The sequence below is a fragment of the Capra hircus genome (assembly GCF_001704415.2).
Source record: "Capra hircus breed San Clemente chromosome X unlocalized genomic scaffold, ASM170441v1, whole genome shotgun sequence".
NCBI classification, from domain to species: Eukaryota; Metazoa; Chordata; class Mammalia; order Artiodactyla; family Bovidae; genus Capra; species Capra hircus.
The window spans coordinates 54611774-54639518 of NW_017189516.1; the positions used below are offsets into that span (position 1 = coordinate 54611774).

The 27745-nt window shown below is 42.6% G+C and overlaps 1 protein-coding gene across 2 annotated transcripts in view; it reads left to right on the top strand.

Moving 5' to 3' along the window:
- The first annotated feature begins 10173 nt into the window (after positions 1-10173).
- TMEM27 (transmembrane protein 27) overlaps positions 10174-27745 on the top strand; it is a 49426-nt gene continuing 31854 nt past the window's right edge. The window contains exons 1-3 of one of the 2 annotated variants that reach the window (XM_018043779.1): positions 10174-10619; positions 11230-11288; positions 15112-15197. In XM_018043779.1, the coding sequence (XP_017899268.1) occupies positions 10562-10619; positions 11230-11288; positions 15112-15197 (203 nt within the window). In that variant the 5' untranslated portion in view covers positions 10174-10561. The remainder of the gene's footprint in view (positions 10620-11229; positions 11289-15111; positions 15198-27745) is intronic. The other variant, XM_018043778.1, reaches the window with a different exon arrangement.

Genomic DNA, 27745 nt, shown 5'->3' on the forward strand with positions numbered 1-27745 from the left:
CTGCGCCTACACCAGGGCCCGCCTTTCTGTTACGTCACTCCCGTCTCATACGCCACTCCTCCCCACCGACACTGATCAGAATCCTTTCACATTCTTTTTCTCCTTCGGGTCATGTTTGTTGAGCTGACACCACGCCACTCCCTTTGTGCTTATGTCTCTGTCTCCACTTTGATAGTTTATCTGCCCTCTGCCTGAGCTCACACCCCGCAGGCTCGACCGACTCTGTCTTGCGCTTAAGAACGACTATGCCACGCCCCTCACGTTCCGATTGAGTCCAACGTTTTCAGGTCACGCCTCTGTGCTACTCCTAGGCCACTCCCCTCCCGACGTGGCCGTCGCTGACGCTCCTTCCCACGGTGTCCAGGCCGGTCCCTCAGTTCCTTGCCGCACCACATGATCCTGACGTGTTCGTTGATCACACTAACTCCGCGCACGCGCGTTTCCCTGTATTCCGTCGTGGCCACTCCCTGGATTCCCAGGACAGCCACTTCTGGTTACACTCTTGGCAGATCCACGCCCCCTGCTGTCCCCTTCTTGGCCGAGCCTGATCTTGAGAAGCCTCAGAGAAGCGGGAGGAGCTTACGAATTTCTGGAGGAAATCGTCCAGGTCTCTCAGAGCTAGATGTTGGCGGCTTTTACAGGGTGAAACGAACTTGCAGGTTTCTGCTTCTCGCCTAAAAATAGGTTTGCTTCATATTTCTCCGGGTTCCAAACACCACAACTCCAAGAGCAGAAACAGGGTAGGAAAGGTAACTGAGGACCAACTGAAACTATGTTCCTACCAGCTCACCAACCGAGTTTAAATAGCGGGCTGCATGGATTAAGCACACTCCTCTACTTCCTAATGTCTCCTTCGACTTTTTAAGGTACCTAGTGCCCTCCTGCTGTGTAGGGCCTGTGAAGATAACACCACACTTAGATTTATGCGTGTGGACCCCTTCTTCGAGAGGTCTTTACTGTCTCGATTTACAATTCTGGGTCCACAGAGAAAAGATTAAAGAGGTTATTGCCAGCTTTTTTTTTTTTTCCCCCTTCCTGTCCACAAATCTTTGTCTTCCCCTTCTAGGGGAAGGACACTTTCCATTAGCCATTCAGTTATTCATGCACTGAAATCATATTTATGGAGTACTATGTTCCAGTGCCAAGAGAGACTTCAAGGAGCTTATAGCCTGAGGTTTCCCAGCTTGGGTTTGGATAGGATAAGAATTGAGAAAATTAGCTAAGATGTGGTCAGGGGGTTGGTTATAGGTGGAAGAGGACTTGGTAAATGCCTCTTTTTAAAATTGAGATTTAATTGACATATTACAATATATTGGTTTCAGGGATACACATAATGATTCAATATTGATATAATTGTGAAATGATCACCACAGTAAATCTAATAAACATCCACACATAGTTACAGATTTTTGTGATGAGACCTTTTAAGATTCACTCTCTTTGCAACTTGCAGATCCACAACACGATGTTGTTAACTGTAGTCACCTTTCTGTACATTACATCCCTATGACTTATTTACTTTGTAAATAAGTTTGTAGCTTTTCATTCAGTTCAGTTCAGTCGCTCAATCCTGTCTGACTCTTTGTGACCCCATAGACTGCAGCATGCCAGGCTTCCCTGTCCATCACCAACTCCCGGAGCTTGCTCAAACTCACGTCGAGTCGGTGATGCCACTCAACCATCTCATCCTCTGTCATCCACTTCTCCTGCCTTCACTCTTTCCCAGCATCAGGGTCTTTTCCAATGAGTCAGTTCTTTGCATCAGGTGTCCAAAGTATTGGAGCTTCAGCTTCAGCACAGTCCTTCCAGTGAATATTCAGGACTGATTTCCTTTAGGATGGACTGGTTGGATCTCCTTGCTGTCCAAGGAACTCTTAAGAGTCTTCTCCAACACCACAGTTCAAAAGCATCAATTCTTTGGCACTCAGCATTTTTTATGGTCCAACTGTCAGATCCATACATGACTGCTGGAAAAACCATAGCTTTGATTAGACAGACCTTTGTGGTAATGTCTCTGCTTTTTAATATGCTGTCTAGGTTGGTCATAGCTTTTCTTTCAAGGAGCAAGCATCTTTTGATTTTCATGGCTGCAGTCACCATCTTCAGTGATTTTGGAGCCCCCCAAAACAAAGTCTGTCACTGTTTGCATTGTTTCTCTATCTGTTTGCCATGAAGTGATGGGATTGGATGCCATGATTTAGTTTTTTGAATATTGAGTTTTAAGCCAGCTTTTTCCCCTTTCCTCTTTCACTTTTATCAAGAGGCTCTTTAGTTCCTTTTCACTTTCAGCCATAAGGGTGGTGTCATCTGCATATCTGAGGTTATTGATATATCTCCCAGCAATCTTGATTCCAGCTTGTGCTTCATCCAGCCCAGCATTTCGCATGATGTACTCTGCATACAAGTTAAGTAAGCAAGGTGACAACATACAGCCTTGACATACTCCTTTTCCAACCAGTCTGTTGGAACCAGTCTGTTGTTCCATGTCTGGTTCTGTTGCTTCTTGACCTGCATACAGATTTCTCAGGAGGCAGGGGAGGTGGTCTGGTATTCCCATCTCTTGAAGAATTTTCCACAGCTTGTTGTGATCCACACAGTCAAAGGCTTTGGTGTAGTCAATAAAGTAGGAGTAGATGTTTTTCTGGAATTCTCTTGCTTTTTCTGTGATCCAGCAGATGTTGGCAATTTGACCTCTGGTTCCTCTGCCTTTTTTAAATCAAACTTGAACATCTGGAAGTTTTCGGTTCATGTACTGTTGAATCCTAACTCGGAGTACTTTCACTCATTTTACCCACCTCTACCCCCTGCCTTTGGCAACCCCCAATCTGTTCTCTGAATCTGTGAGTTCAGGTTTGTGTGCGTGTGTGTTTTTGGATTCCATGTATAAGTGAGATAATAAGGTATTTGCTTCCTCTCTCTGGCTTATTTCATTTAGCATAATTCCCTGCAGATTCATTTGTTTGTTTTTGAGATACACAGTTTTTCTTGATGTTTAGTCCCAACGGAAATCCTAATTTCTCATCATAATGATGCTATGAACTAAGTAGGACGCAAGTGTCTTAAAGAATTTCATACAGATCCCCTCAATGTAAACTGTTGCCATAGTAACAAAGCACAGTTCATTAAATCAATTCTGTGAACCACCCACACTTTCCTGTTTATTTGAGATCACAGACCCTTAATGGTATGGCTTAGTCAGGGCAGCATTAAGATCATTATTCCCCATGATGGCAAGTAAGTTTCAACTCACATGTCGACTGACTGAATAACTGCATTGGAGTTTTGTGATTGAGACCGGGCTCAGAAGTAAAACGTTCTATAATAGATTAACAATGTCTTTTGTGGGTTCAGGATGGATGAGTGGTTGCAAAAACTTATCTGGCATCTCCGATTTGTAGTAATAGAGGTCTTACATCCATGTCTTTTAGGCAGTCTTTAAAAATATTTCTTACTGTAAGTTTTTGATGATTTCATAAAGTAGAAAGATCAAGGTCATTGTCACTGGCCACAAGGGCAAAAACTTTGATCTTTTGATTACTTGATGTACTTTGTGTATCAACCAGAATGAGGGTAGCTTAAGCTGTTACGAAAATGAGAGCATCCATGAAATTAAAAGACTCTTACTCCTTGGAAGGAAAGTTATGACCAATCTAGATAGTATATTCAAAAGCAGAGGCATTACTTTGCCGACTAAGGTCCGTCTAGTCAAGGCTATGGTTTTTCCAGTAGTCATGTATGGATGTGACAGTTGGACTGTGAAGAAAGGTGAGTGCCGAAGAATTGATGCTTTTGAACTGTGTGTTGGAGAAGACTCTTGAGAGGCCCTTGGACTGCAAGGATATCCAGCCAGTCAATCCTAAAGGAGATCAGTCCTGGGTGTTCATTGGAAGGACTGATGCTAAAGCTGAAACTACAATACTTTGGCCACCTCATGTGAAGAGTTGACTCATTGGAAAAGACTGATGCTGGGAGAGATTGGGGGCAGGAAGAGAAGGGGACGACAGATGAGATGGCTGGAAGGCATCACCGACTCCATGGATATGAGTTTGAATGAACTCTGGGGGTTGGTGGTGGACAGGGAGGCCTGGCGTGCTGCAATTCATGGGGTCGCAAAGAGTCGGACACGACTGAGTAACTGAAGTGAACTGAACCTAAAATATACAGGGCCTCTCTACCTCTTTGTGCGTGTATACTCGGTCACTTAGTTGTGTCCAACTCTTTGCAGCCCCATGGACTGTAGCCCACCAGGCTCCTCTGTCCATGGAATTTTCCAGGCAAGAATACTGGAATGGGTTGCCATTTCCTGCTCCAGGGGATCGTCCCAGCTCAGGGGTGGAACCCGCGTCTCTTGCATTGGCAAGTGGATTCTGTACCTCTGTGCCACTTGGGAAGCCCTCTACCTCTTTATGGAGGTTGGTAACAACGGTACCTAGTGGCAGGGCTAAATGTGATTAGGTAACACTAACTGGCAGTCAGATACAAGATTTAAGGATGGAAAATAGTACTCCATAGAGCGTGGTTACAGTAGTTTTTACCCAGACAAAAAATATCATGGCTTGTTGAAACCATGAGAAAACTCTTAATACAACACTCAAGCAGCGTTGGCTATGTCAGTAAAATCTTGTTTTTATTGCATAGGACTCATTTTTTTTTAAATTCTTATTTTAAAAAATTTTATTTATTTTCATTGAAGTATAATTGGTTTACAATAGTGTGTTAGTTTCAGATGTACAGCAAAGTGATTCAGTTATGTATATATATTTCATATTATTTTCCTTTATATGTTATTATAAAATACTGAATATAGTTCTCTGTAATAGCAGTAAATCCTTGTTACTTATCCACCCCCTCTCTTCTTTGGTAACCATAAATTTGCCATAAATTATACTCACTTAGTTTGTCTGAATTAATCTTTATTTCTAAAGATTAGTGATTAACTTTCTCTGAAGCTGAAAATTGTTACCCTGTGGGGGTGAGAAGGTAAGGTTCATAAAGTTAAAGTTGTTGATTAACCTACAAAATTTGACTAGCCTTCGAATATTATAGCTTTGGATTTTTTTTTCTCATCTAAAAAGGGCTTAAGGTCTGGGAGTAGAGACAGAAGTTTTCCAAAGCTCAGGGTTCCTGATTTGTCAAAGTACTGGGAATTGTCTTTCTCTGGTGGAGATGGTCAAAGAAATTGCAGTGTACTTCATGATACTTCATTTCCATGGTCTTAAGTGCCTTAGAATGCCTATTAGTGACTAAAGTAAGTCAGTTCAGTTTTACTATCAAATATTCATGGGCCATGAGAAATGCAAATGGAACCAAATATAATCCCTGCCCTCCAGGAACTTAAAATTTGAAGGTTCCAGAAGCAAATCATGTTGGCAATAGATCCATGTGCAAATGTGAACAAAATGCTGTGGAAACACAGGACAGAGAATGAAAAGTTAGAGTGGACAAGTCTACAACAAACAACAGCTAACAATGTATAACAAAAAGAAAAGAAAGATTTCTTAAACGAAGTGATCATTGAGATAGACCTGTAACAGTGGTTAAAATATTTAAAGATAAAAAAATTAAAGCTCACAGTATTCAGGTTATTCTAGGCTTGCAAATTACCTGATTGTGACAATGAAGCAATCAGTTACAATTTCAAAGCTGCATTTGTCCTCCATACTACATCTTGTTTTATTGCAGGTAAATGGAGCATATATCCGCCACATGCTCTGATGAACTTTAAAAGGCATCTTATGTGAGTCAAAAGACCAACTCATGTGTTTTCTTTTCATCTGATCTCATATTTAATTCATTCTCCAGATCAGTAGTTATGTGCCGAGAAACTGCTTTCCAGTAGTGGTGTGGAGTATGAAAAAGCACGGAGAAATCAATTTCTCTTTCCTGTCTCAGGAGACTCAGTGCCTTTTGTATTGCTCATGGCAATAGTAGTCTCAACTTTTTATCTGCATTCTTGAAACTCTAAACATTGCCAGTAATAGGGCCATATTCTGAATGTTTGAAACCACTTTAGTTGTCATCATTACCACTGTTACTGATAAATTATTAAGCTCCTATTTGTAAAATTGCTGAAATGAGCATTGTAGGGAACAAGTTTGATATGAATTTTCTGGAGGTTTAATACTTACAATTGTGCATGAAAATATAAAGACCAAGTATGTGCAAGATTTTGAAAAGTGGAAGAAAAAACCCCACTATGTTGAGAGTCAAGAACGATAGCATCTAGTTCTGGGTTCACCACTTTTACCAAACTCTCAAGCTCTTTAGTTGTTAAAATCTTTTTTAGTACATTCCAACTGATCCAGACCTTGTTTTAAGTCAAGTTATTGACAGTATCTTATTTTATCACTAAACGTTTTCTTTTTCTATTCATCTTACAGGACCTATAAAAGGCAATATTTTTAATCATTTCATTTTTGGCTGCTGTTTCTTTTGCTAATGACAAATACTTTTCTAATTTTCTAATACTTTTCTTAATACTGGGGTATAGAAAAATTAAAACTGTAATTGTAGACTATTTAGAAAATAGAATGAGATCACTGTGCATTTGTACTTGTTATGTCATGTGGCCAGAACAATATTCCAAGGAAAATTCATAGCCACAGATATTTTCATATTAACTGTGAAAGATTAAAAATAAATAAGCCTATTAGCCAGTTCAAGAGTTATAAAAAGCACAACAAAACCAGTATGATGGTGAGAGTAAAGAATAACTGTAAAGCTGGATGAATCAGGAAGTAGAAGAATTAAAAATTAAATGCAAGATCTTCTTTGATTAACCAACAAAAAGAGTAGGTAAATCTCTGGAAAGAACAGTGGGAAAATGAGGAAAAAATTAGTATATAACTGGGAAATATAAAGGGACTATAACAATGAATGGAGTATTTTATGAGATATACATTGTATACAGTCTATGAGAAGACTGGAAAATCTTAATGAAATGAATGCTTCTCTTGGATATTGTAAACAGTGAAAAGGGAAAGAAATAAGAAACCTGCAATTAATGACATTATAAGAAAGTTTTAAAATTAAGAACTTTTCCTCCAAAATATATATAGTCCAGATTCTTCAACTCTGAATATTTAATTTCTTCTGCATTTTCAAGTATTTGTGAATGTAGATAATGTTACAAATCGTTCTGTACCATTTTTCAGGGTGGTACTGTAAGGACTGGAAAAGGGATCAGCACTTGAAGAGGAACCTAAATGGTATTCTTCTATGAAAATGGATTTTAAAAGCTAAAGAAAACAAACACAGCAAGTAAGTCCAGAAGCAGGTTAGAAGTAATCAAACTAAGCTTATCTAAGGATTGGATCAACCTAAAGAAATTTTTTAATATAACATGCCAAGTGGTAAAAATTCTAGGATCATATTAATAGATATTGAAAAGGCAGGTGATAAAATTCAATGTCACTTATTGACAAAAAGAAGTTTTTAGTAAGTTAGGAATAAAAGATGCTTTTATCTTACGATATGTCAAATTTAAAGTGACTCACTGGGGGATTCCCTGGCTGTCCAGTGGTTAAGACTCTGTGCTTTCATTGTCAAGGGCATGGGTTCAATCCCTGGTCAGGGAACTAAGATCCCACAAGCCACACTGCACAGTCAAAATAAATAAATAATTGTATTTTAAAAAGTAAAAGATTCACCAGATCTCATGGGGAGCAGCATTCCCATTAGGGTGAGGAAGAAGACAAGGGCCTATGTGATTCCCACTGTGATGCTGTCCTGTTCTCACAGGGCCACTACAATGAGACCAAATGACAATAGCGTCACAAGGGAACACACAAGAAGATCCAAGGCTAAGGAACGTGTGTTCCAACTATTAAAATATATTCACACTGGTCATCCGTATGGGTGATATTATAGGTATTTTGTACTTTTCTCTTTTTGCTTCTCTGTATTTTCTGTACAGAACTTCTGTTGCCCTTATCTCTGTTGATTTTTAAAATGAGGCAACAAACATTGAGAAATAGTAATTCAAAAGAGAAGAGAGTTTCTTCTCTTTTCAAATGAATGGCTTAAATACAGTTCACTGTTTTACTGTCTGCAGTCCTCCTAAGTAAAAGCAAAAGAGATACTTGATATTTTTATGAAGTCTTAAGGCTAAAGCAAGTCTGAATCAGATTCTTACCTCTCCAGGGCTTTACTATATGCAAATAATCAGTTTTGTTACAATCTCTATCTATTCCCTGCCACCCTCCTCCCCGCAGGATGCCAATATCTGGTCTAACATTTCCTAAGATAAGTTCATGTAGTCTGACTTTGTTTTCAGGGGTTAGTTATGCAGGCCCTTCCTTCTAGGAAATTTCCATTTCCCCTAATAGTGAAATTTCTGGAATGACGGGGTTCATTCCAGAACCCAGAGAGACTGGGCCACGTCTCTCTCTAGCACTTTTCCTGACTCTGTATCCTGGCAACCGAGGTGAAGGAGATGAAGAAAAGCTCCTTAAGTGGAGTTCAGTTCAGTTCAGTCGCTCAGTCGTGTCCGACTCTTTGCGACCCCATGAATCGCAGCACGCCAGGCCTCCCTGTCCATCACCATCTCCCAGAGTTCACTCAAACTGACGTTCATCGAGTCGGTGATACCATCCAGCCTTCTCATCCTCTGTCGTCCCCTTCTCCTCCTGCCCCCAATCCCTCCCAGCATCAGAGTCTGTTCCAATGAATCAACTCTTCACATGAGGTGGCCAAAGTACTGGACTTTCAGCTTTAGCATCATTCCTTACAAAGAACACCCAGGGCTGATCTCCTTCAGAATGGACTGGTTGGATCTCCTTTCAGTGCAAGGGACTCTCAAGAGTCTTCTCCAACACCACAGTTCAAAAGCATCAATTCTTCGGCACTCAGCTTTCTTCACAGTCCAAGCTGACAGCAGTGTGTCATCTATAATAAACTATCACCCTAACCAGGAAGGGGAAATGAGAAATATAGTTGCTGATATTTTTCTTGTTGTTTCTTTAGAAATCCAAATTTTATATTTAACAGTGGGGTCATCCAATCTGATTTTTCCATTCATGGTTTTTAAGCAACAATGTAGAATTTGGGGACTGAACTCATGCAGAGGCTGCGTGATAGAGAGGAAAGCTCCAACACTGGCCTGTTGGGGGCTTGATTGGCATCTGTAGAATGCCCATGAGGGGACGGTTCTTCTCTACTCACTGCCACAGTCCTCAGAGCATCTCTGAGATTCTGTTACAATGTCCGTTTTGACAAAGGATGACCCAAAACACAGTCTGGTTCAGCATGGTGGAGATAGGGTTCAGGTGTAAGTCACCCAGGCTGGTAAAGCGACACCCATTCCACTCCTCCTGTTGCCACCAATGCCTTAAACACTGAATCCTCAGTTTTCTCGTATGTGAGATGATTATAATGCAGCAGTGAAGGGCACTGTTTTGAGGATTAGAGGAATAGTCCAGCGAAGCTAGTTCATGGTGAAAGTGAAAGTTGATCAGTCATGTCCGACTCTTTGCGACCCCATGGACTGTACAGTCCATGGAATTCTCCAGGCCAGAATACTGGAGTGGGTAGCCTTTCCCTTCTCCAGGGGATCTTCCCAACCCAGGTCTCCTGCATTGCAGGCGGATTCTTTATCAGCTGAGCCACCAGGGAAGCCCAAGAATACTGGAGTGGGTAGCCTATCCCTTCTCCAGGGGATCTTCCTGACCCAGGAATCAAACCAGAGTCTCCTGCATTGCAGGTGGATTCTTTAGCAACTGAGCTATCAGGGAAGCCCCAGCTCATGGTAGGTAGTTCCTAATTACTGTTGTATAACTGCACTGACCATCGTAGTCACTAGCCACATATTTTTACATTAAATTAATACAAATTCAGTTTCTCAGCAGCAGTAGCCCCATTTCAGGTGCTCAACAGCCACAGTGGCTAGTACGTTATATGTGCTGTATACATACTATATTATTGCAGATATAGAACATTTCCATCATCACAGAATGTTCCATTGGATAGCACTGCTCTATGTCATTAATTTTACACAACTACCAGACCTTAGGGCTGACCAAAAGCATTCTCTTTGATTTGGAAGCTCTCCTGAATGTTTACCTGTGGAGGTGACAGTCAGATGAAGCCAGTCTTGGAAGGGTGTCCTTTGTTCACCAGAGATAGAAAGGAGTGATGTTTGTTTCCTAAATTAAGATAGTCTATCTGTAAGCCAGATATTTCAGTCCTGAAAAGGCAGAGAGTTCACATTGTAAACCTCCAGAAAGGACTAATTCTTTCCACTGTGCATTTAACCAGACAACAGAAGAAAGGGCCGGGGAGGATTCCAACTTCTGAGTCAGCAGAGAAAACATTCTTTGGAGGTAGAGTTTGGGAAGGACAGCTAATGTTTTCCAAACAGATTTTCATAAATAACTGACAGGAGATGGGCTGCTTCTATCAAAGTATTAACCCAAATGATCGGGGTTAATCATTAAACCTTTTAGGTGGTGACTTGCTTCTTTGTCTCATATTCTAATCCGGGTCACAGAATGGCTAAGGCAGCTTTAAGTGAAGGGTGAATTTTTTTTCCCTCCGTTTGCCTTGTGTTTTCCACTCTGAAAGAATGTTGTGGCTGCTCTTTTTTCTAGTAACTGCTATTCGTGCCGATCTCTGTCAACCAGGTACGTAAGCCTTGAAACTTTGAAATAGATTAACAGTTTTCTGAATGATTGACAAGTCTCTGACTGAAAGACTTCTTTATTTTTCTAAATCTGCCGATGTGTTGTGGCTTGAAACTTGAGCCTATGAATGTTTTATGAGTTTGAAAGAAAAATTTCAACCATCTAAGATGATCGCAGTTAAACTTTCAGAAGTATTAAGGACAGTTTAATTGCAATCTGTGTTCTGTTGATTTGAAAAAAAAAAGAAAAAAGTGAACATGAAAGTCGCTCAATTGTGTCCGACTCTTTGCGACCCCATAGCCTGTAGAGTCCGTGGAATTCTCCAGGCCAGAATACTGGAGTGGGTAGCCTTTCTCTTCTCCAGGGGATCTTCCTAACCCAGGATCAAACCCAGGTCTCCTGCATTGCAGGTGGATTCTTTATCAGCTGAACCACCAGGGAAGCCCAAGAGTACTGGAGTGGGTAGCCTATCCCTTTTCCAGAGGATCTTCTTAACCTAGGAATTGAACCAGGGTCTATTGATTTGAGTTGCTTTAAATATTAGGATTTACCAGGCTCCATTTTGACGGATTTTGTCATCATGTACTGCTGTCTTTTTTCTCTCTGGCAGATGCAGAAAATGCTTTTAAAGTGAGACTTAGTATCAGAACAGCCCTGGGAGATAAAGCAGTAAGTGCAGATCCTGCATGTTCCTTTAAAATTTTGTTTGCTAATAGCACTGCTTTCGCTGATTATGAGCCTGTGTGCATAGTTATCTTAAACTTGCACAAACTACTTTTAAAGATGTCAAATCTGATATTTTCTTAAAGCAAAACGATTTGTAGTAAAATAGAAATTGTTAATAAAGTGATTTTGCCTGAAGTATTTAATCTGTGGTGTATGCTGGAAAATATGCAAAGTTCTGTACTACCCGAAACAGGCCTGATTTGGGCTCTGCTCCTCACCGTGGTGGTCATTCGAATTTTGTCAGTCACTTTTCTCATCATTGAGAAGAGGGCATGTTTCACCCACGTAAGATTTTTCATGGCACAAAATGTTCCACTTCTGTGGTCATTTGTCTTCAGTTCTCAAAATATCAAGATAGCAGCATGAAATATATGTTTATGAAATTAAAGTTAAAAAGCACTCATGGGGCCACGGTAGCTATAGAAACAGTAAAGCTGCTGCTGCTGCTAAGTCGCTTCAGTTGTGACTGACTCTGTGCAACCCCATAGACAGCAGCCCACCAGGCTCCCCCCGTCCCTGGGATTCTCCAGGCAAGAACACTGGAGTGGGTTGCCATTGCCTTCTCCGATAGGAACAGTAAAGAGTCTCGAATTAATGAGATGGAGTTGTGTCATTCTAGTTTCAGTTTGCCAGTGTGGTCTGTGAAAATTTTCCCCAATAGAAGGTGAGAGTAAGATGCCTCAGGCTAGAGATGATAAAAAGAAATGCTGAAGAAACTTGGACATACTCGGTTTGCAAGGCAATCTACCATTTTGTTCACTCAATGAGTAATAATCATTCTAACACCAGCTTTCCTTGAGAACTTAGCTTACTTTCTACCTGGGACCCTTCTAATCACTTTGCTCACATTAGCTCATTTAGCTCTCACAACAGCCTTTTGAGGAAGATGACATGGGTATTCCCATTCTCATTAGGTGGATGAGAAAACAGAGGTGCAAAGACATTAAGTGACCTACTCGTGATCTCAAGTCAGCAGGGGGCAGTGGTCAGGTTTGATGGCAGAATCCACCATCTCTGCCAGTGCGTAGGGTTGCTTTTCCCAGAATCCTCTGAGGGCAGGCACCACACTGGATGCTCAGGATGTGGTACAGCTAAAACCAGACTTATCCTTACCCTTGGGGAGCTTATAGTCATGGGATTGGTTGCATATCCAATGAACCAAATGCAAGTGTGTGATCTTGACAAGCATTTCAGGAAAGAGAAGTCCACAGGGACTTTGGCCTCATTAGAGGCCACAGGACCTGGCATTTACTGTGAGGTCTAAAACACTAGTAGAAGTGAACCTGGGGAATACAAGGAAAGAGGGTGAAAGGACTAGCACATGCCAAGGCTTATTACAAGGGAGGAATGTAGGAAGAGTGAAGGGTGGAAGGATGGCCAAGGTGTTTGGCACTGGAGCAGTGAAGAGGAGCATCTCGTGTAATAAGCTTCGAGAGAAAGGAGGGGTCAGGCCCAAGAATGTATGGATTGTATTGAGGAGTTTTGGTATTATTTCTAAAGCAAGTGGGGGTTTCGTGGAAGGGGTGTCATGACAGAATGTGTGTTTGCAAGACACTTTGGCCACAGAGTAGAAGAGAGACTCAAAGAGACTAGAGTAGACAGAAGGAACCAGTTGGGAGGCGATTGGAGCAGTACGGGTGAGAGATGATGGCCATTTGGAGTCCGGTGTGTTGGTGGAGAGAGGGGCAGTGAAAGGATTTGAGAGCCATGGGATGGGATGGCAAGGAAAGGAAGAGGATAGGTCAAGGATAAGCAACTAGATGGATGATGGCCCCTTTAAGACTCAGGGAACTGAGAATAGATAAGAAAACCATGGCTTTTGGACTTACTGAGTTTGAGGCATTATTGAACTGGCTTGAGATATCCATTGCCGCGTCTCTTGCACTGAAGTGATGATGACAGTGCTGATGAAGAAGGTGGAGGATGGCCAGAGGAAAGGGGCTGGCCTTGAGCTTTGTGATTCTTAAAGCGCTTGCAGAGGAGGCAGAGGGGCAGCAGGAAGACCAGGAGGATGCTGTGTCAGGAAAGGGAAGAGAGTGCTTTCAGATGGAGTGTTCAAGAGCGTTGAGTGCTGTTGAGGGGCCAGGCGAGGGGAGACTGAAAACTGCTCATTGTGTGGAGCAACGTGAAGATCATTGGTAGCATGAGAGAGCTGCTTTGTGGAGTGCAGGGACCGGAAGGCAGGTGGAGGGGGTTCAGAATACATGGTCAGTGACCAGCTGCAGACGGAAGGATGGACAGCTCCTGCAAGGATTTTGGTTGCGAAGGGCAGGAGAGAAACGACAGTTGGTAGAAGAAGGAGGACTGAATAAAGCGATTTGGTTTTGTTATTTTAATGGGAAAGACTTAAGCATAGTTCAAAGTCAGTGAACAGCTTCCAGTCAGCATTGAATGCACAGAGGGAAACTGATATAGTTTAGATCCAGAGAAGGGCCAAATGGAAGCATTCCTAATAGAGGTGGATGGAGCAGCCATTGACCGGAGGAGACACACCACATGTGGCCCTTGGGGGAGGATGTGGATAGACACGTGCCTGTGGAAGTTTTGTACTTGGTGTCAGGAGGGCAGGAGGTGGGACATGCGTCAGTGGATGACTCGAGATGTATCTATTACTTAAGAAACAAGAGTGCTTAGTGAAAGTGAGGAATGAGGGAAAGCACGGAGGTGTGGGGGATGTGGTGGGGGCTGAAGGAGATTTGAAACAGTCATTGTGAACCATGAGGGAGAGACAACTGGTGGAAACCCCTAAGGGGATGCCAGGCAGTTTGGGAGTAGGTCACCATGAATTGAGTTAAGCCACACTGTTTTGTGATTTTCTCCAGTTATGCTAGATTACACACCTAAAATGTGGGTCAACCACCTTAGTTTGCTGCTGCTAAGTCGCTTCAGTCGTGTCCGACTCTGTGCGACCCCATAGATGGCAGCCCACCAGGCTCCCCCGTCCCTGGGATTAGGGCTGCTGTAATAGTGCCACAAACTCGGTGGCTTAGACGATGGACATCTGTTTTCTCTCATTTTGGAGGCTGGAAGTCCAAGATCAAGGTGTCAGCAGGGTTGATTCCTTTTGAGTTCTTTGAGAGAGGAATGTGTTCCAGACCATCTCCTTGGCTTGTAGGTGGCTATGTTCACATGTTTTCCCTCTGTGTCTGTGTCCAAATTTCCTGTTCTTACAATGACACCCATCATATTGGATTAGGACCCACCCTAATGATCTGATTTTAACCTAATCACCTGGGTAAAGACACTGTCTTCCATATATGGTTACATTTTGAGGTACCGGGGGTTAGGATTTTAACATACAAATTTCTTTGTGGGAAGTACAGTTCAGCCCATCACATGCACATACACTCAAGTTTTCAGCTAAGAAAATGAAAACTTGTATTAATACAGGAAAGGAAGCTGAGATGGGGAGTCAGTTTATGAGGGAAGAGAGAAAGGATGAAAAGGAATCAACTGTTTACATACAGGATGAGATGTCCAAATGCCCTGTTTGTTGACTGGTTACTAATACTGCAGATTTTGAAGAAGAGTGTGCAGTGGGAAACACACCACACTTGCAGTGATAGAATAACCAGGAGATTCTATCCTAAACATTATGGTGACATGATTTATCATGGTCCCCAGTCTTTTTTTGTGTAAGATGAAAGAGAGAGACACAGACAGACACACACACACCAACACCACTGTGGCCACAGTTACAGCCCAATGGACCAGTTCTTATTCCGTGCCTCTCTACTTTTCATTCTCTGTGTTACTTCTCTTTCAGTATGCTTGGGATACAAATGAAGAGTATCTCTTCAAAGCAATGGTGGCTTTCTCCATGAGAAAAGTTCCCAACAGAGAAACAACTGAGTAAGTAAACAGTGAAAAGTCTTAATTGATTGCTTGCAATATTATTTGAGATAGAATTAATGCAAAACTCAATCTTGAAAATAATTTATTTAAATATAATTTTTAAGGGACCCACATTTTAATTTAACATTTAAAAAACCTTTATAATCTAGGTCAGCTTATAGTTTATATCATGTTCAAATAATGCTCTTCATTCAATAGGCACTATGGAGATAAATATGAAAATTTGTAGTTATATGTCATAAGCTTTCTCTTTTTTTGTCATAAGCTTTCTAGATTTCTATTTTATGTATATTTCTCTTGTTGGTACGATAGATAGATGGACGGAGAAGAGTTCTATTCTCATTGTATTGGTCTGCTCTGGCTGCCATTATAAAATACCATAGACTGGGTGACTTAAACAACAGAAATTTATTTCTCACTGTTCTGGCGGCTGAGAGAGTTGAAGAATAAGATGCTGACAAGGTAGGTTTCGATCTGAGGCCTCTCCTTTCAGCTTGTAGGTGCCACCAAATCTTTGTATGCTCACATGACCTCTTTTTGGTTGAAGGAGAACTGGCAGGGGAGAGAATGAGCATTCTGGAGTCTTTTTGGACGAGGGTGCTAATCCTTTCTATCAGTTAAATGACATCTCATTTAACTCAAATTATCTCCTTATAGGCCCTGTCTCCAAATGCATTCACATTTAGCGTTAGAGAGTCAACATATGAATTTGGGGAGGAGGATAAATCCATAGCACTCATTTTGAAAATAATTTACATATGTATAGGTTCATCGTACTGTTGGTATCTGTCATAGCACCTTGTTTATTTTCTTAAAAGTTTTAGTACAGTTTTAATAGTTTTACACTTTTGTCTATTCTTCCAGAGGAATCTTCCCTATTTATGATGTTTCTTTTCATCTCTATTTGTGATTACGGTAACACTCCTGGTTTCTCTCTACCCTCTTCCTTCACTATTCCCCTTGAGAGGTGAAATGACTGGACTGATCTGATTGATGGGCTGGAAGGGGAAGCCGGCATACTCTCAGCACACATTTTTCTGTGCTGCTCCTCACACTAAATACAGAATCAGGCCCTGCCTGGGCAGGCTCACACACCCTCACGGCTCTTTGTGCTGTCTACAGCTATGGACTGTTTAGATTGGTAGGTACCAGATCCTAAGGTTTTAAATATCTTGCCTCTTACTCCAGTATGTGGTGATAGCTGTTCAGCTCTACCTGGGTCATTAGAGATGAATTTATCTCATTTCAGAATTTTTTTACAATTCGGAAGGAAATTTACCTGCTGATGGAAGTCATATCCTCCAATGAAGTCTTTTATTTTGGTCTCCTGTTTGCTTCATTCTTTTGTCTTCTGTTAAAAACCTAGCGGAGAGGGTTTCTATTTATTGGTCCTACTCAAAGCCACAATGTATTATGTATGAGCTGTGAATATAAGGAATAAACAGAAGAGTAACATTTGGAGGAACAAAATAAACATACAATATGTGGATTTGTGTGTTCACACACACACGTATTTTAAAATATGTAACATATTCACATGATTCAAAATATTAAAAGAAGGGGGTGTAAGGTAAAAAAAAAAAATGCCCTAAGTGAACTCTACTCTTATTTTATAGATTTTTAGAAAAGATATATTTGCTTTTACTTATGCCTTTAAACTGAAGCATTCTTTCTGAAATGAAATTTATATCCTTTTTAAAATAAAAAAAGTAGAAGATTGCCTTCTAAAAAATCAGAAAGGAAAAATACAAGGAGAAAAGGGAACTCTATTGGTGGGGATGTAAATTGGTGCAGCTACTATGGAAAACAGTATGGAGTTTCCTCAAAAAACCAAAAATATGTGTACAGGCGTAAATATATTTATTATGTTTGTAAAAATTCACTGTGTACAATTGCAGACCAAGGTTGCTATTCTGTAATTTATGGATATTATATTTTAAAGACCATCTTGGAATACAATTAGAGAACTTAGTATTTTGATGTACTAAGACCTATTTTAAGTTTAATATTTTACCTCTGCAAAAGCTTTAAAGATGTTATTTTCAAAAGTTAAAAAAAAAAAACCCTAAAAATAGAATTAACATATGACCCAGCAGACCATTCCTGGTTATTTTTCAGAAAAAAGAAACATGCTAATTCAAAAAGATACACACATCCCAATGTTCATAGAAATGTTATTTACATTAGCTAAGATTCAGAAGCAACTTAAGTGCCCATCAATAGATGAACAGATATAGAAGATGGTGTACACACACACATACAAATGGAATACTACTCCACCAGAAAAAAGAGTGAAATTTTACCATTTGCAACAATGTGGATGTACTTGGGAGGGTATTATGTTTAGTGAAATTAAGTCAGACACATACTGTGTGTTATCACTTCTATGTGGAATCCAGAAAATAAAGCAGACTTGTGAATATAGCAAAAAGAAACAGACTCAGATATAGAGAACAACCTCAGTTCAGTTCAGTCGCTCAGTCGTGTCTGACTCTTTGCGACCCCATGAATCGCAGCACACCAGGCCTCCCTGTCCATCACCAACTCCCGGAGTTCACTCAGATTCATGTCCATCAAGTCAGTGATGCCATCCAGCCATCTCATTCTCTGTTGTCCCCTTCTCCTCCTGCCCCCAATCCCTCCCAGAATCAAAGTCTTTTCCAATGAGTCAACTCTTCGCATGAGGTGGCCACAGTACTGGACTTTCAGCTTTAGCATCATTCCTTCCAAAGTAATCCCAGGATTGATCTCCTTTAGAATGGACTGGTTGGATCTCCTTGCAGTCCAAGGGACTCTCAAGAGTCTTCTCCAACACCACAGTTCAAAAGCATCAATTCTTTGGCGCTCAGCCTTCTTCACAGTCCAACTCTCACATCCATACATGACCACAGGAAAAACCATAGCCTTGACTAGACGAACCTTAGTCGGCAAAGTAATGTCTCTGCTTTTGAATATGCTATCTAGGTTGGTCATAACTTTTCTTCCAAGGAGTAAGCGTCTTTTAATTTCTTGGTTACAATCACCATCTGCAGTGATTTTGGAGCCCCCCCCCCCCCCCCCGCAAAAGTCTGACACTGTTTCCACTGTTTCCCCATCTACTTCCCATGAAGTGGTGGGACTGGATGCCATGATCTTCGTTTTCTGAATGTTGAGCTTTAAGCCAACTTTTTCACTCTCCTCTTTCACTTTTATCAAGAGGCTTTTTAGTTCCTCTTCACTTTCTGCCATAAGGGTGGTATCATCTGCATATCTGAGATTATTGATATCTCTCCCGGCAATCTTGATTCCAGCTTGTGTTTCTTCCAGTCCAGCGTTTCTCATGATATACTCTGCATATAAGTTAAATAAGCAGGGTGACAATATACAGCCTTGACGTACTCCTTTTCCTATTTGGAACCAGTCTTTTGTTCCATGTCCAGTTCTAACTGTTGCTTCCTGACCTGCATACAGATTTCTCAAGAGGCAGGTCAGGTGGTCTGGTATTCCCATCTCTTGAAGAATTTTCCACAGTTTGTTGTGATCCACACAGTCGGAGGCTTTGGCATAGTCAATAAAGCAGAAATAGATGATTTTCTGGAACTCTCTTGCTTTTTCCATGATCCAGCAGATGTTGGCAATTTGATCTCTGGTTCCTCTGCCTTTTCTAAAACCAGCTTGAACATCAGGAAGTTCACGGTTCACGTATTGCTGAAGCCTGGCTTGGAGAATTTTGAGCATTACTTTACTAGCATGTGAGATGAGTGCAATTGTGCGGTAGTTTGAGCATTCTTTGGCATTGCCTTTCTTTGGGATTGGAATGAAAGCTGACCTTTTCCAGTCCTGTGGTCACTGCCGAGTTTTCCGAATTTGCTGGCATATTGAGTGCAGCACTTTCACAGCATCATCTTTCAGGATTTGAAATAGCTCCACTGGAATTCCATCACCTCCACTAGCTTTGTTCGTAGTGATGCTTTCTAAGGCCCACTTGACTTCACATTCCAGGATGTCTGGCTCTAGATGAGTGATCACACCATCGTGATTATCTGGGTTGTGAAGATCTTTTTTGTACAGTTCTTCTGTGTATTCTTGCCACCTTTTCTTAATATCCTCTGCTTCTGTTAGGTGCATACCATTTCTGTCCTTTATCGAGCCCATCTTTGCATGAAATGTTCCCTTGGTATCTCTAATTTTCTTGAAGAGATCTCTAGTCTTTCCCATTCTGTTCTTTCCCTCTATTTGCATTGATTGCTGAAGAAAGCTTTCTTATCTCTTCTTGCTGTTCTTTGGAACTCTGCAGTCAGATGCTTATATCTTTCCTTTTCTCCTTTGCTTTTCGCTTCTCTTCTTTTCACAGCTATTTGTAAGGCCTCCCCAGACAGCCATTTTGCTTTTTTGCATTTCCTTTCCATGGGGATGGTCTTCATCCCTATCTCCTGTACAACATCACAAACCTCATTCCATAGTTCATCAGGCACTCTATCTATCAGATCTAGGCCCTTAAATCTGTTTCTCATTTCCACTGTATAATCATAAGGGATTTGATTTAGGTCATACCTGAATGGTCTAGTGGTTTTCCCTACTTTCTTCAATTTCAGTCTGAATTTGGTAATAAGGAGTTCATGATCTGAGCCACAGTCAGCTGCTGGTCTTGTTTTTGTTGACTGTATAGAGCTTCTCCATCTTTGGCTGCAAAGATTATAATCAGTCTGATTTTGGTGTTGACCATCTGATGATGTCCATGTGTAGAGTCTTCTCTTGTGTTGTGACCAGTGCATTTTCTTGGCAAAACTCTTAGCCCTGCTTCATTCCACATTCCAAGGCCAAATTTGCCTATTACTCCAGGTGTTTCTTGACTTCCTACTTTTGCATTCCAGTCCCCTATAATGAAAAGGACATCTTTTTTGGGTGTTAGTTCTAAAAGGTCTTGTAGGTCTTCATAGAACTGTTCAACTTCAGCTTCTTCAGCATTACTGGTTGGGCATAGACTTGGATTACCGTGATATTGAATGGTTTGCCTTGGAGACGAATAGAGATCATACTGTCGTTTTTGAGATTGCATCCAAGTACTGCATTTCGGACTCTTTTGTTGACCATGATGACTACTCCATTTCTTCTAAGGGATTCCTGCCTGCAGTAGTATATATAATGGTCATCTGAGTTAAATTCACCCATTCCAGTCCATTTTAGTTTGCTGATTCCTAGAATGTCAATGTTCACTCTTGCCATCTCTTGTTTGACCGCTTCCAATTTGCTTTGATTCATGGACCTGACATTCCAGGTTCCTATGCAATATTGCTCTTTATAGCATTGGACCTTGCTTCTATCACCAGTCACATCCACAGCTGGGTATTGTTTTTGCTTTGGCTCCATCCCTTCATCCTTTCTGGAGTTATTTCTCCACTGATCTCCAGTAGTATATTGGGCACCTACTGACCTGGGGAGTTCCTCGTTCAGTATCCTATCATTTTGCCCTTTCATACTGTTCATGGGGGTTCTCAAGGCAAGAATACTGAAGTGGTTTGCCATTCCCTTCTCCAGTGGACCACATTCTTCAGACCTCTCAACCATGACCCGCCCGTCTTGGGTTGCCCCGCAGGCATGGCTTAGTTTCATTGAGTTAGACGACGCTGTGGTCCTAGTGTGATTAGATTGACTAGTTTTCTGTGAGTATGGTTTCAGTGTGTCTGCCCTCTGATGCCCTCTTGCAACACCTACCATCTTACTTGGGTTTCTCTTACCTTGGGCGTGAGGTATCTCTTCACGGCTGCTCCAGCAAAGCACAGCCGCTGCTCCTTACCTTGGACGAGAGGTATCTCCTCACTGCCGCCCTTCCTGACCTTCAGCGTGGGATGGCTCCTCTAGGCCTCCTGCACCCGCACAGCCACTGCTCCTTGGACATGGGGTTGCTCCTCCCGGACGCCACCCCTGGCCTCGGGCGTGGGGTTGCTCCTCCCGGCCACCGCCTCTGACCTCGGACACAGGGTGGCTCCTAGTGACTACCAAAGGGGAGAGGGAAAGGGGAAGGACAAGAAGGGGCGTGGAATTAAGAGGTAGAGTTTGCTGTATGTAAAATAAATAAACTACAGGGATATATTATATAGCACAGAAAATATAGCCAATATTTTATAACTGTAAATGGAATATAGCCTTTAAAATTGCAAATCAATATGTTGTACCCCTGAAATTTATATAATATCGTACATAAACTGTACCTCAATTAAAAAAAAGAAAAACATAAGAAAAAAAGCCATTGGCCATCTTACAATGCTAAAACCCCTCAACTAGTCTCTTTTAATCTTGCTGTCATTCTTGATCAGCAGAATTTATATATACTGTTTTTTATTATACTCTTACTTCCTCTGAGTGCAAAATTTCATCTTGTGACTATGTTAAATCATGCTTCCATTCTTAGGAAAAGTTAATTTAAATTTATAATATTTTAGATTAATTTTGAGAAATTCACTTTTGAAATTTTTTATTTTCCCAAGCCTGCACCTTGTAGGAGTCTGTGAATATATGATCTGGTTTATTTGCTGAGATGTTTTAACTGGATGCATAGGCTATATACAGTAGCTTTTGTTGCCAATGTCAGTTGAAAAAATTGAAAAGTGAAAAACTAGATTGGGGTTCAACAAATTTTTCCCGGTAAATGCTCAGTTTGAGTCTCAGCAGTACTGCTGTCAGCAGGCTGAGTGATGAGGGCTGCCTAATGAATCAGGATGTGTTTAAGATGCAGTACAGGTGCTGGGCCCGATTCTACATGCGCTGCCCTAAAGGTGGCTGCATCTTTACCCGAGCATGTGGCCCTCTGGGAAAGGGGACCACACGACACAAGATAGATTGAAAACAACTTCCCAGGCAGACTGCCTCTCCCAAGTGTGACAGGTAACAGAAAAACACCAGTAGCTTGGCAAATGGATCAGATTTTAAATCTGCCTTTCAGAGGTCTTTTTGTGCCAGTGTCAGGCAGATTGAATTCTAGAGGGGTGGCATGTATCCCTTTGAGGATGGCTTCAGGGATTCAAATTGTGAACGTTTGTCAGTTAAAAAAATTTTTTTTCCTGCTTATTGCTTATTCTATGGATATTGCAGAAAACTTAAGAGATACTGAGGTGTACTGGATGGAAAATGTAAAGAACAACTCACTAATGAGGGCTTCCCTGGTGGCTCAGTGGTAAAGAACCTGCCTGCCCAGGCCGGAGACTCTGGAGACACAGGTTTGATACCTGGGTTAGGAAGATCCGCTGGAGGAGAGCATGGCAACACACTCCAATATTCTTGCCTGTAGAATCCCATGAACAGATGAGCCTGGAGGGCTATAGTCCATGGGGTCACAAAGAGTCAGACATGACTTAGCAAGTCAACAACAACTCGCTAAAGATAGCAATGAACAGAGTAATGGAGAGGTGTCATGATCACCTCCATGACACAGGGTAATTGTCTCCTCTGCATATTTGGGAACCTACGAGCGGCCTACCCTTGACCCAGTAGAACCTGGCTGGACTCTGCAGGAGGGTGTTCAACGTGACCCCACGCAAGCAGTGGAAGAGAACGTCAGGGGTCCCAAAGGCAGAGGTGTGGGCCTACAGAGAGGGAGCGGGGCACCTCCACCACCCTCCCCGGAGGACTGATGGGCTGGGTGGCAGCAGTCTGCACTTGCAGCCCACAGGGAGCTGACAGCTGGGCCCATGTGAGGAGCTGGTGTCCAGGCCACACTGGTGCCAAACTTGCCTGCTCCCCTGCCCACCCCAGGTCACACAGAGCCGGCAGCAGAGAGAGGAGTCGTCGGTGAGAGGAGAGATGGGCACGTCGTTCCCCAATTTGCACACGTGCCGAGGAGTAACAGCAGAGTAGCACGCCTAGAGCTCCAGACACCATGAGAGTGTGTCCAGGCACTGAGACCATCCTGCGGGTGGAATAGAGACTGGCACCTGCCTCTCAGCTGGAGAAAGCTGAAGGCAAAGGCAGCTCGAGCCTGCATGAGCGAGAGCGGCTTTGCCAGCAGTTTGCCTTCGGATGGCTGCTGGGGCCAAGTGGAGGCCACTGAAGGGAGCTGGACGGGCCTGTGGGGCCCAGGATCCAAGTGCAGGGCCCAGGGAAGGCGGAGAGTGGGTAGGCAGGGCGAGGTGGAAGCCATCGTCTGTGCCAGGGGAAGGGCCAGTGCAGAGATCACCACACCTTCTCCGAAGGCCCCAAGCACACTCTGGAGGGACAGGAGGGCCCGCCATGATGAGGCCACCAGCAGGCAGGGGCACAGGGGGAGCCCACCTGGGGAACCGAAGCTGGCCTCGTCCTCTCCTGCAGATCCCCGCCCCCTCCCCTGTCCCTTTTCCATCCCTCAGTGAGCAGGAGTCGGGGGAGGTCAGGGGCTATGGGCAGGAGGAGTGGAGCCTGGAGGGCAGAAAGCATCCTGCACAGGCCAGCCCAGTGGGGAGGGAAACTGGGTGTTAGAGGCGCGAAGACAGTTGATCTAGGTTTTGATGAGACTGGCCTGAGCTCTTAAACAGCCAGAAATGCCACGCCAGCTCCATCAGTCCCTCCAGATGCTGCAGGAGTGAAGGAGAGAGAGCGCTGACAGAGCACCCAAGGCAATGGTGTGAGAAGCAGAAGACTTCTTCACTGGGCTCTCCTGAGGCTGCATGTGCCGCACTGCTGGGTGGGAGCCAGAGAAACGGGTAGCCACTATCGGAAGCCTGCTGTGTAGGCTGCCATATAAGCCCCGAGACCTCGGGGTAATGGGTAAATCCAGGTCCCACAGAGGACATTCGTGAGAAGCTGGCCCAGGCACACATGGAAGATGAATGAATGCGACAGAACCAATTCTTTTGAAGTCATTACTGGCAGATCTTGATATCAGGTGCTTTTCTTGCTCTTCCACGAGTTTTCTTAAAAGTAGGGGGGATGATTCAAGTAAAAGACTAAGTGGAAGAAAGTTCTGCTTTTATTGGATCAGGTTACATTCAGTTTTCTTGGGACTTTGAAAATAGTAAACAGGTGTTTTCAAGGTTTTGTTGTAAAGTTTAGTCCAGATTTTTGAAAAGATTTTCACAGGAAGTTTTAAATGTTGAAAGTATTATCTCAGGAAATTATGATGAAATTTTATTCCATTTTCCAGGTCAACTGAGAAATTTATCTGCCTCCTTTACTCAAATACTGTTTTTATCAGATGATTTATCATTTTTAGCAGAGAAGAAGTGTAACTCAAGCACGGTGTTCTCTTTCTGAGTAAAATGATGTAGGGCACAGAATGAATTTCTCCCTCTGTCTAATTATTCAGGGATAAGCCTTGTGATCTAAGAAGGAACAACATACTCTTGTATCCATGGTAAGGGGATTAACGGTCTTGTGCTTGTAAAAGAGCAGCCCAGCTCCTATTTAGTCCTTTGATTTCAAGAAACAAGAGCCTGATTCTTCTCAGCCCAGTTGGCCCTGTCTGGTGCCACTGATGAGAAGTGGCAGTGGAGCCACTTCTTAGACAGTTCCCTTCAGTGCAGGGCTCCCCACGCTTTAGGAAAGGGAGTGGACAGTTCTATCTTTTTAGTGGTTTGCTGACAGAAGCAATTGTTTATGTCTAAGTATTGCTGTTTCTGACACAGTTTGACAAAATTATTATTCAAGTGAATACAAAGGATTCCATCAGACCCACGTATATTTACAAATCTTAAAAATGTGTGTTTTCCATGTAGCTGTGCTAGTGCAGTTTCGCTCTGTGTTTATTTTTATTGAACTGTAATAGAGCCCATTATGTGAGCTGCAAGTGTAAAACATAATGACTTGATATTTGTGTGTATTGTGAAATGATCACCACAATAAGTGTGAATAACATCTGTCACCATGTATTGTAATAAGATTTGTCGTGATGAGAACTTTTAAAAACTTAGGCATTTCAGTTTATTACATCAAAACATGCTTTGAAAGACGTGTTTAGTTCAGTAAGTGCTGTTGGCTGATTTTTCATTTCATGCAAACCCTAGAGGACATTCACTCTGGTCACTTTGGGAAGAAAGGCTGTGGAAGAAGTCATGCTGATTGGATGTATGATGTATAAATGGAAGGAATTTGCATCTTTTGGTCGCTAAGTAAATTATCTATTGAAATCTGTAAATCAGTCTTCATGTTACTTACTTTAGCACCAACTTTCTTTACATGTACACTTCCTCTTGGCTATTTCTGTCTGCATGATATTCAGGAGTCTTCGTATACTAGGGAGTCCTCTGTGTTATGCTGTCTGAATATTTGTGACTGGGGAACAAAGGTTTGGGAAAGAAATCTCCCTCCTTTCCTTGATTCCTTTTCTATTATTGCTATGCTACCCCCAACTTAGTTTCTCTGTTCCTCTCTTTTTGGGATATTGTAGAAACAGTGAATAAAAACGATGGAGCTCATTTCTCCATTCTGTTAGTTCATCCATCCATCCATTCATTTCACAGTCCCTGAGTGTCCACATGGACGGCTCTTTGGGAATACAGACTTGGCCTCAGGCCCCAGGCCCGGAGAAGTCTTGTGTTGCTGATGGACAGGGTGCTTGATAGGCTCCCAGGGGATGTCAGCTGATAAAATTGAAAATGGTGTTCAAAGCTTAGTCTATGAAATTCTCCTGTGGGTAACAATTAGAACCCCTCCCGACAAAGGCTGTCAACAAGCAACATGGAATTCAGAAGTCCTGTTCTCCCCCACAATCCTGGGTCAATTCTCAGATGGAGCATGGAGCTTGTGGGCAGATTCTGGCAACTTGGGAGTTTTGGCTTCCATGTTGAATTTAATCTTTTGTTAGGCTCACACTGTGAACTTGATCTTCAAGAGTCTTTTTTTAAAATAAATTTATGTATTTTTAAATTGAAGGATAATTGCTTTACAGAACTTAGTTGTTTTCTGTCAAACCTCAACGTGAATCAGGCATAAGTATACACATGCCACCTCCCACTGGAACCTCCCTCCATCCTCCTCCCCCACCCCACCCATCTAGGTTGATACTGAGCTCCTGTCTGAGTTCATAATTCCCCCGAATCATACAACAAATTCCCATTGGCTACCTATTTTACTGGCTTAAAACTGGCTTAAAATTCAGTATTCAGAAAACTAAGATCATGGCATCCAGTCCCATCCCTCCATGCCAAATAGATGGAGAAACAATGGAAACAGTGACAGACTTTATTTTCTTGGGCTCCAGAATCACTGGAGATGGTGACCGTAGCCATGAAATTAAAAGACGTTTGTTCCTTGGAAGAAAAGCTATGACCAACCAAGACAGAATAGTAAAAAGCAGAGACATTACTTTGCCAACAAAGTCCATCTAGTCAAAGCTATGGTTTTTCCAATAGTCATGTACGGATGTGAGAGTTGGACTGTGAAGAAAGCTGAGCGCCGAAGAATTGATGCTTTTGAATTGTGGTGTTGGAGAAGACTCTTGAGAGTCCCTTGGACTGCAAGGAGATCAAGCTAGTCAGTTAGTTGTAAAGGAAATCAGTCCGTCCAATGGACTGATGTTGAAGCCAAATCCCAATACTTTGGCCACCTGATGCGAAGAGCTGACTCATTGGAAAAGACCCTGATGCTTGGAATGATTGAAGGCAGGAGGAGAAGGGGAGAACAGAGGACGAGAGATAGTTGGATGGCATCAGTGACTCAATGGACTGAGTTTGAGGAAGCTCCGGGAGTTGGTGATGGACAGGGAAGCCTGGCAGGCTGCAGTCCATGGGGTGTCACAGACTCAGACAGGACCGAGCGACTGAAGTGAACTGAATTGACCTATCTTACATATGGTAATATAAGTTTCCATGTTATTCTCTGCATACATCTCACCCCTCTTCCAAGAGTCTTAATAGCACTAAAATGCCCTTTGCAGTTGAATCTTTTCTGTCGAGGCCCAGACGTCAAGTAATTGGTACCTTTTCATTTGTTTGTGCCCCGGGACCTTTCGCGTTCGTGACGCTAACACCTACGAGTAGTGAGGGCCCATCAGTCCCTATTTGTTACGCTGAGTCTACATAGTTGGTAGTTCCAAGTTCTGTTGAGGTGGAGAGTAGAAAGCATGCAGGCACCGGATGTAGAGAACGATCTTGGCGCCTTGTTAACGGATGTAGCGAAGTGCACGTGCGAGCCTCCTGTGCGCACAGCGCTGAACATCGCAGCAATGATGGCCATTGTACGTTGGACGGGCCTCGTGCAGGGTCGGCAGGGCTGGCACTCGGGGGGTTGGGGCGTTGGCAGCATCGACCGATGCTGGCGCAATCGCCGGTCGGCATGAGCACGGCACCTGGTGGCGCCTTTACCGCTGCAGAGGCCCACACTGAGGGGGCACCGCTAATTCCCAAGGCGCTTTCACTCCCCCCTTCCTGGCTTTTGTCCATTTTCCCTTCGCCATAGAACACAGACTGCGCTACTTGCGGGCTTCAGGGGGTTAGAGGGATTTAGCACTGCCTCTCTTTGCCCGTCATAAGTCAGTGGGTATACCTTGGTGTCAACTCAGAGGACAGTAAAGGATTGTTCTATGCTTTTAAGCTTATATCATACACTTTTAGAAGCACGTTTGTGTCGGATTTAATTAGGCTATGATGCGGGTATTT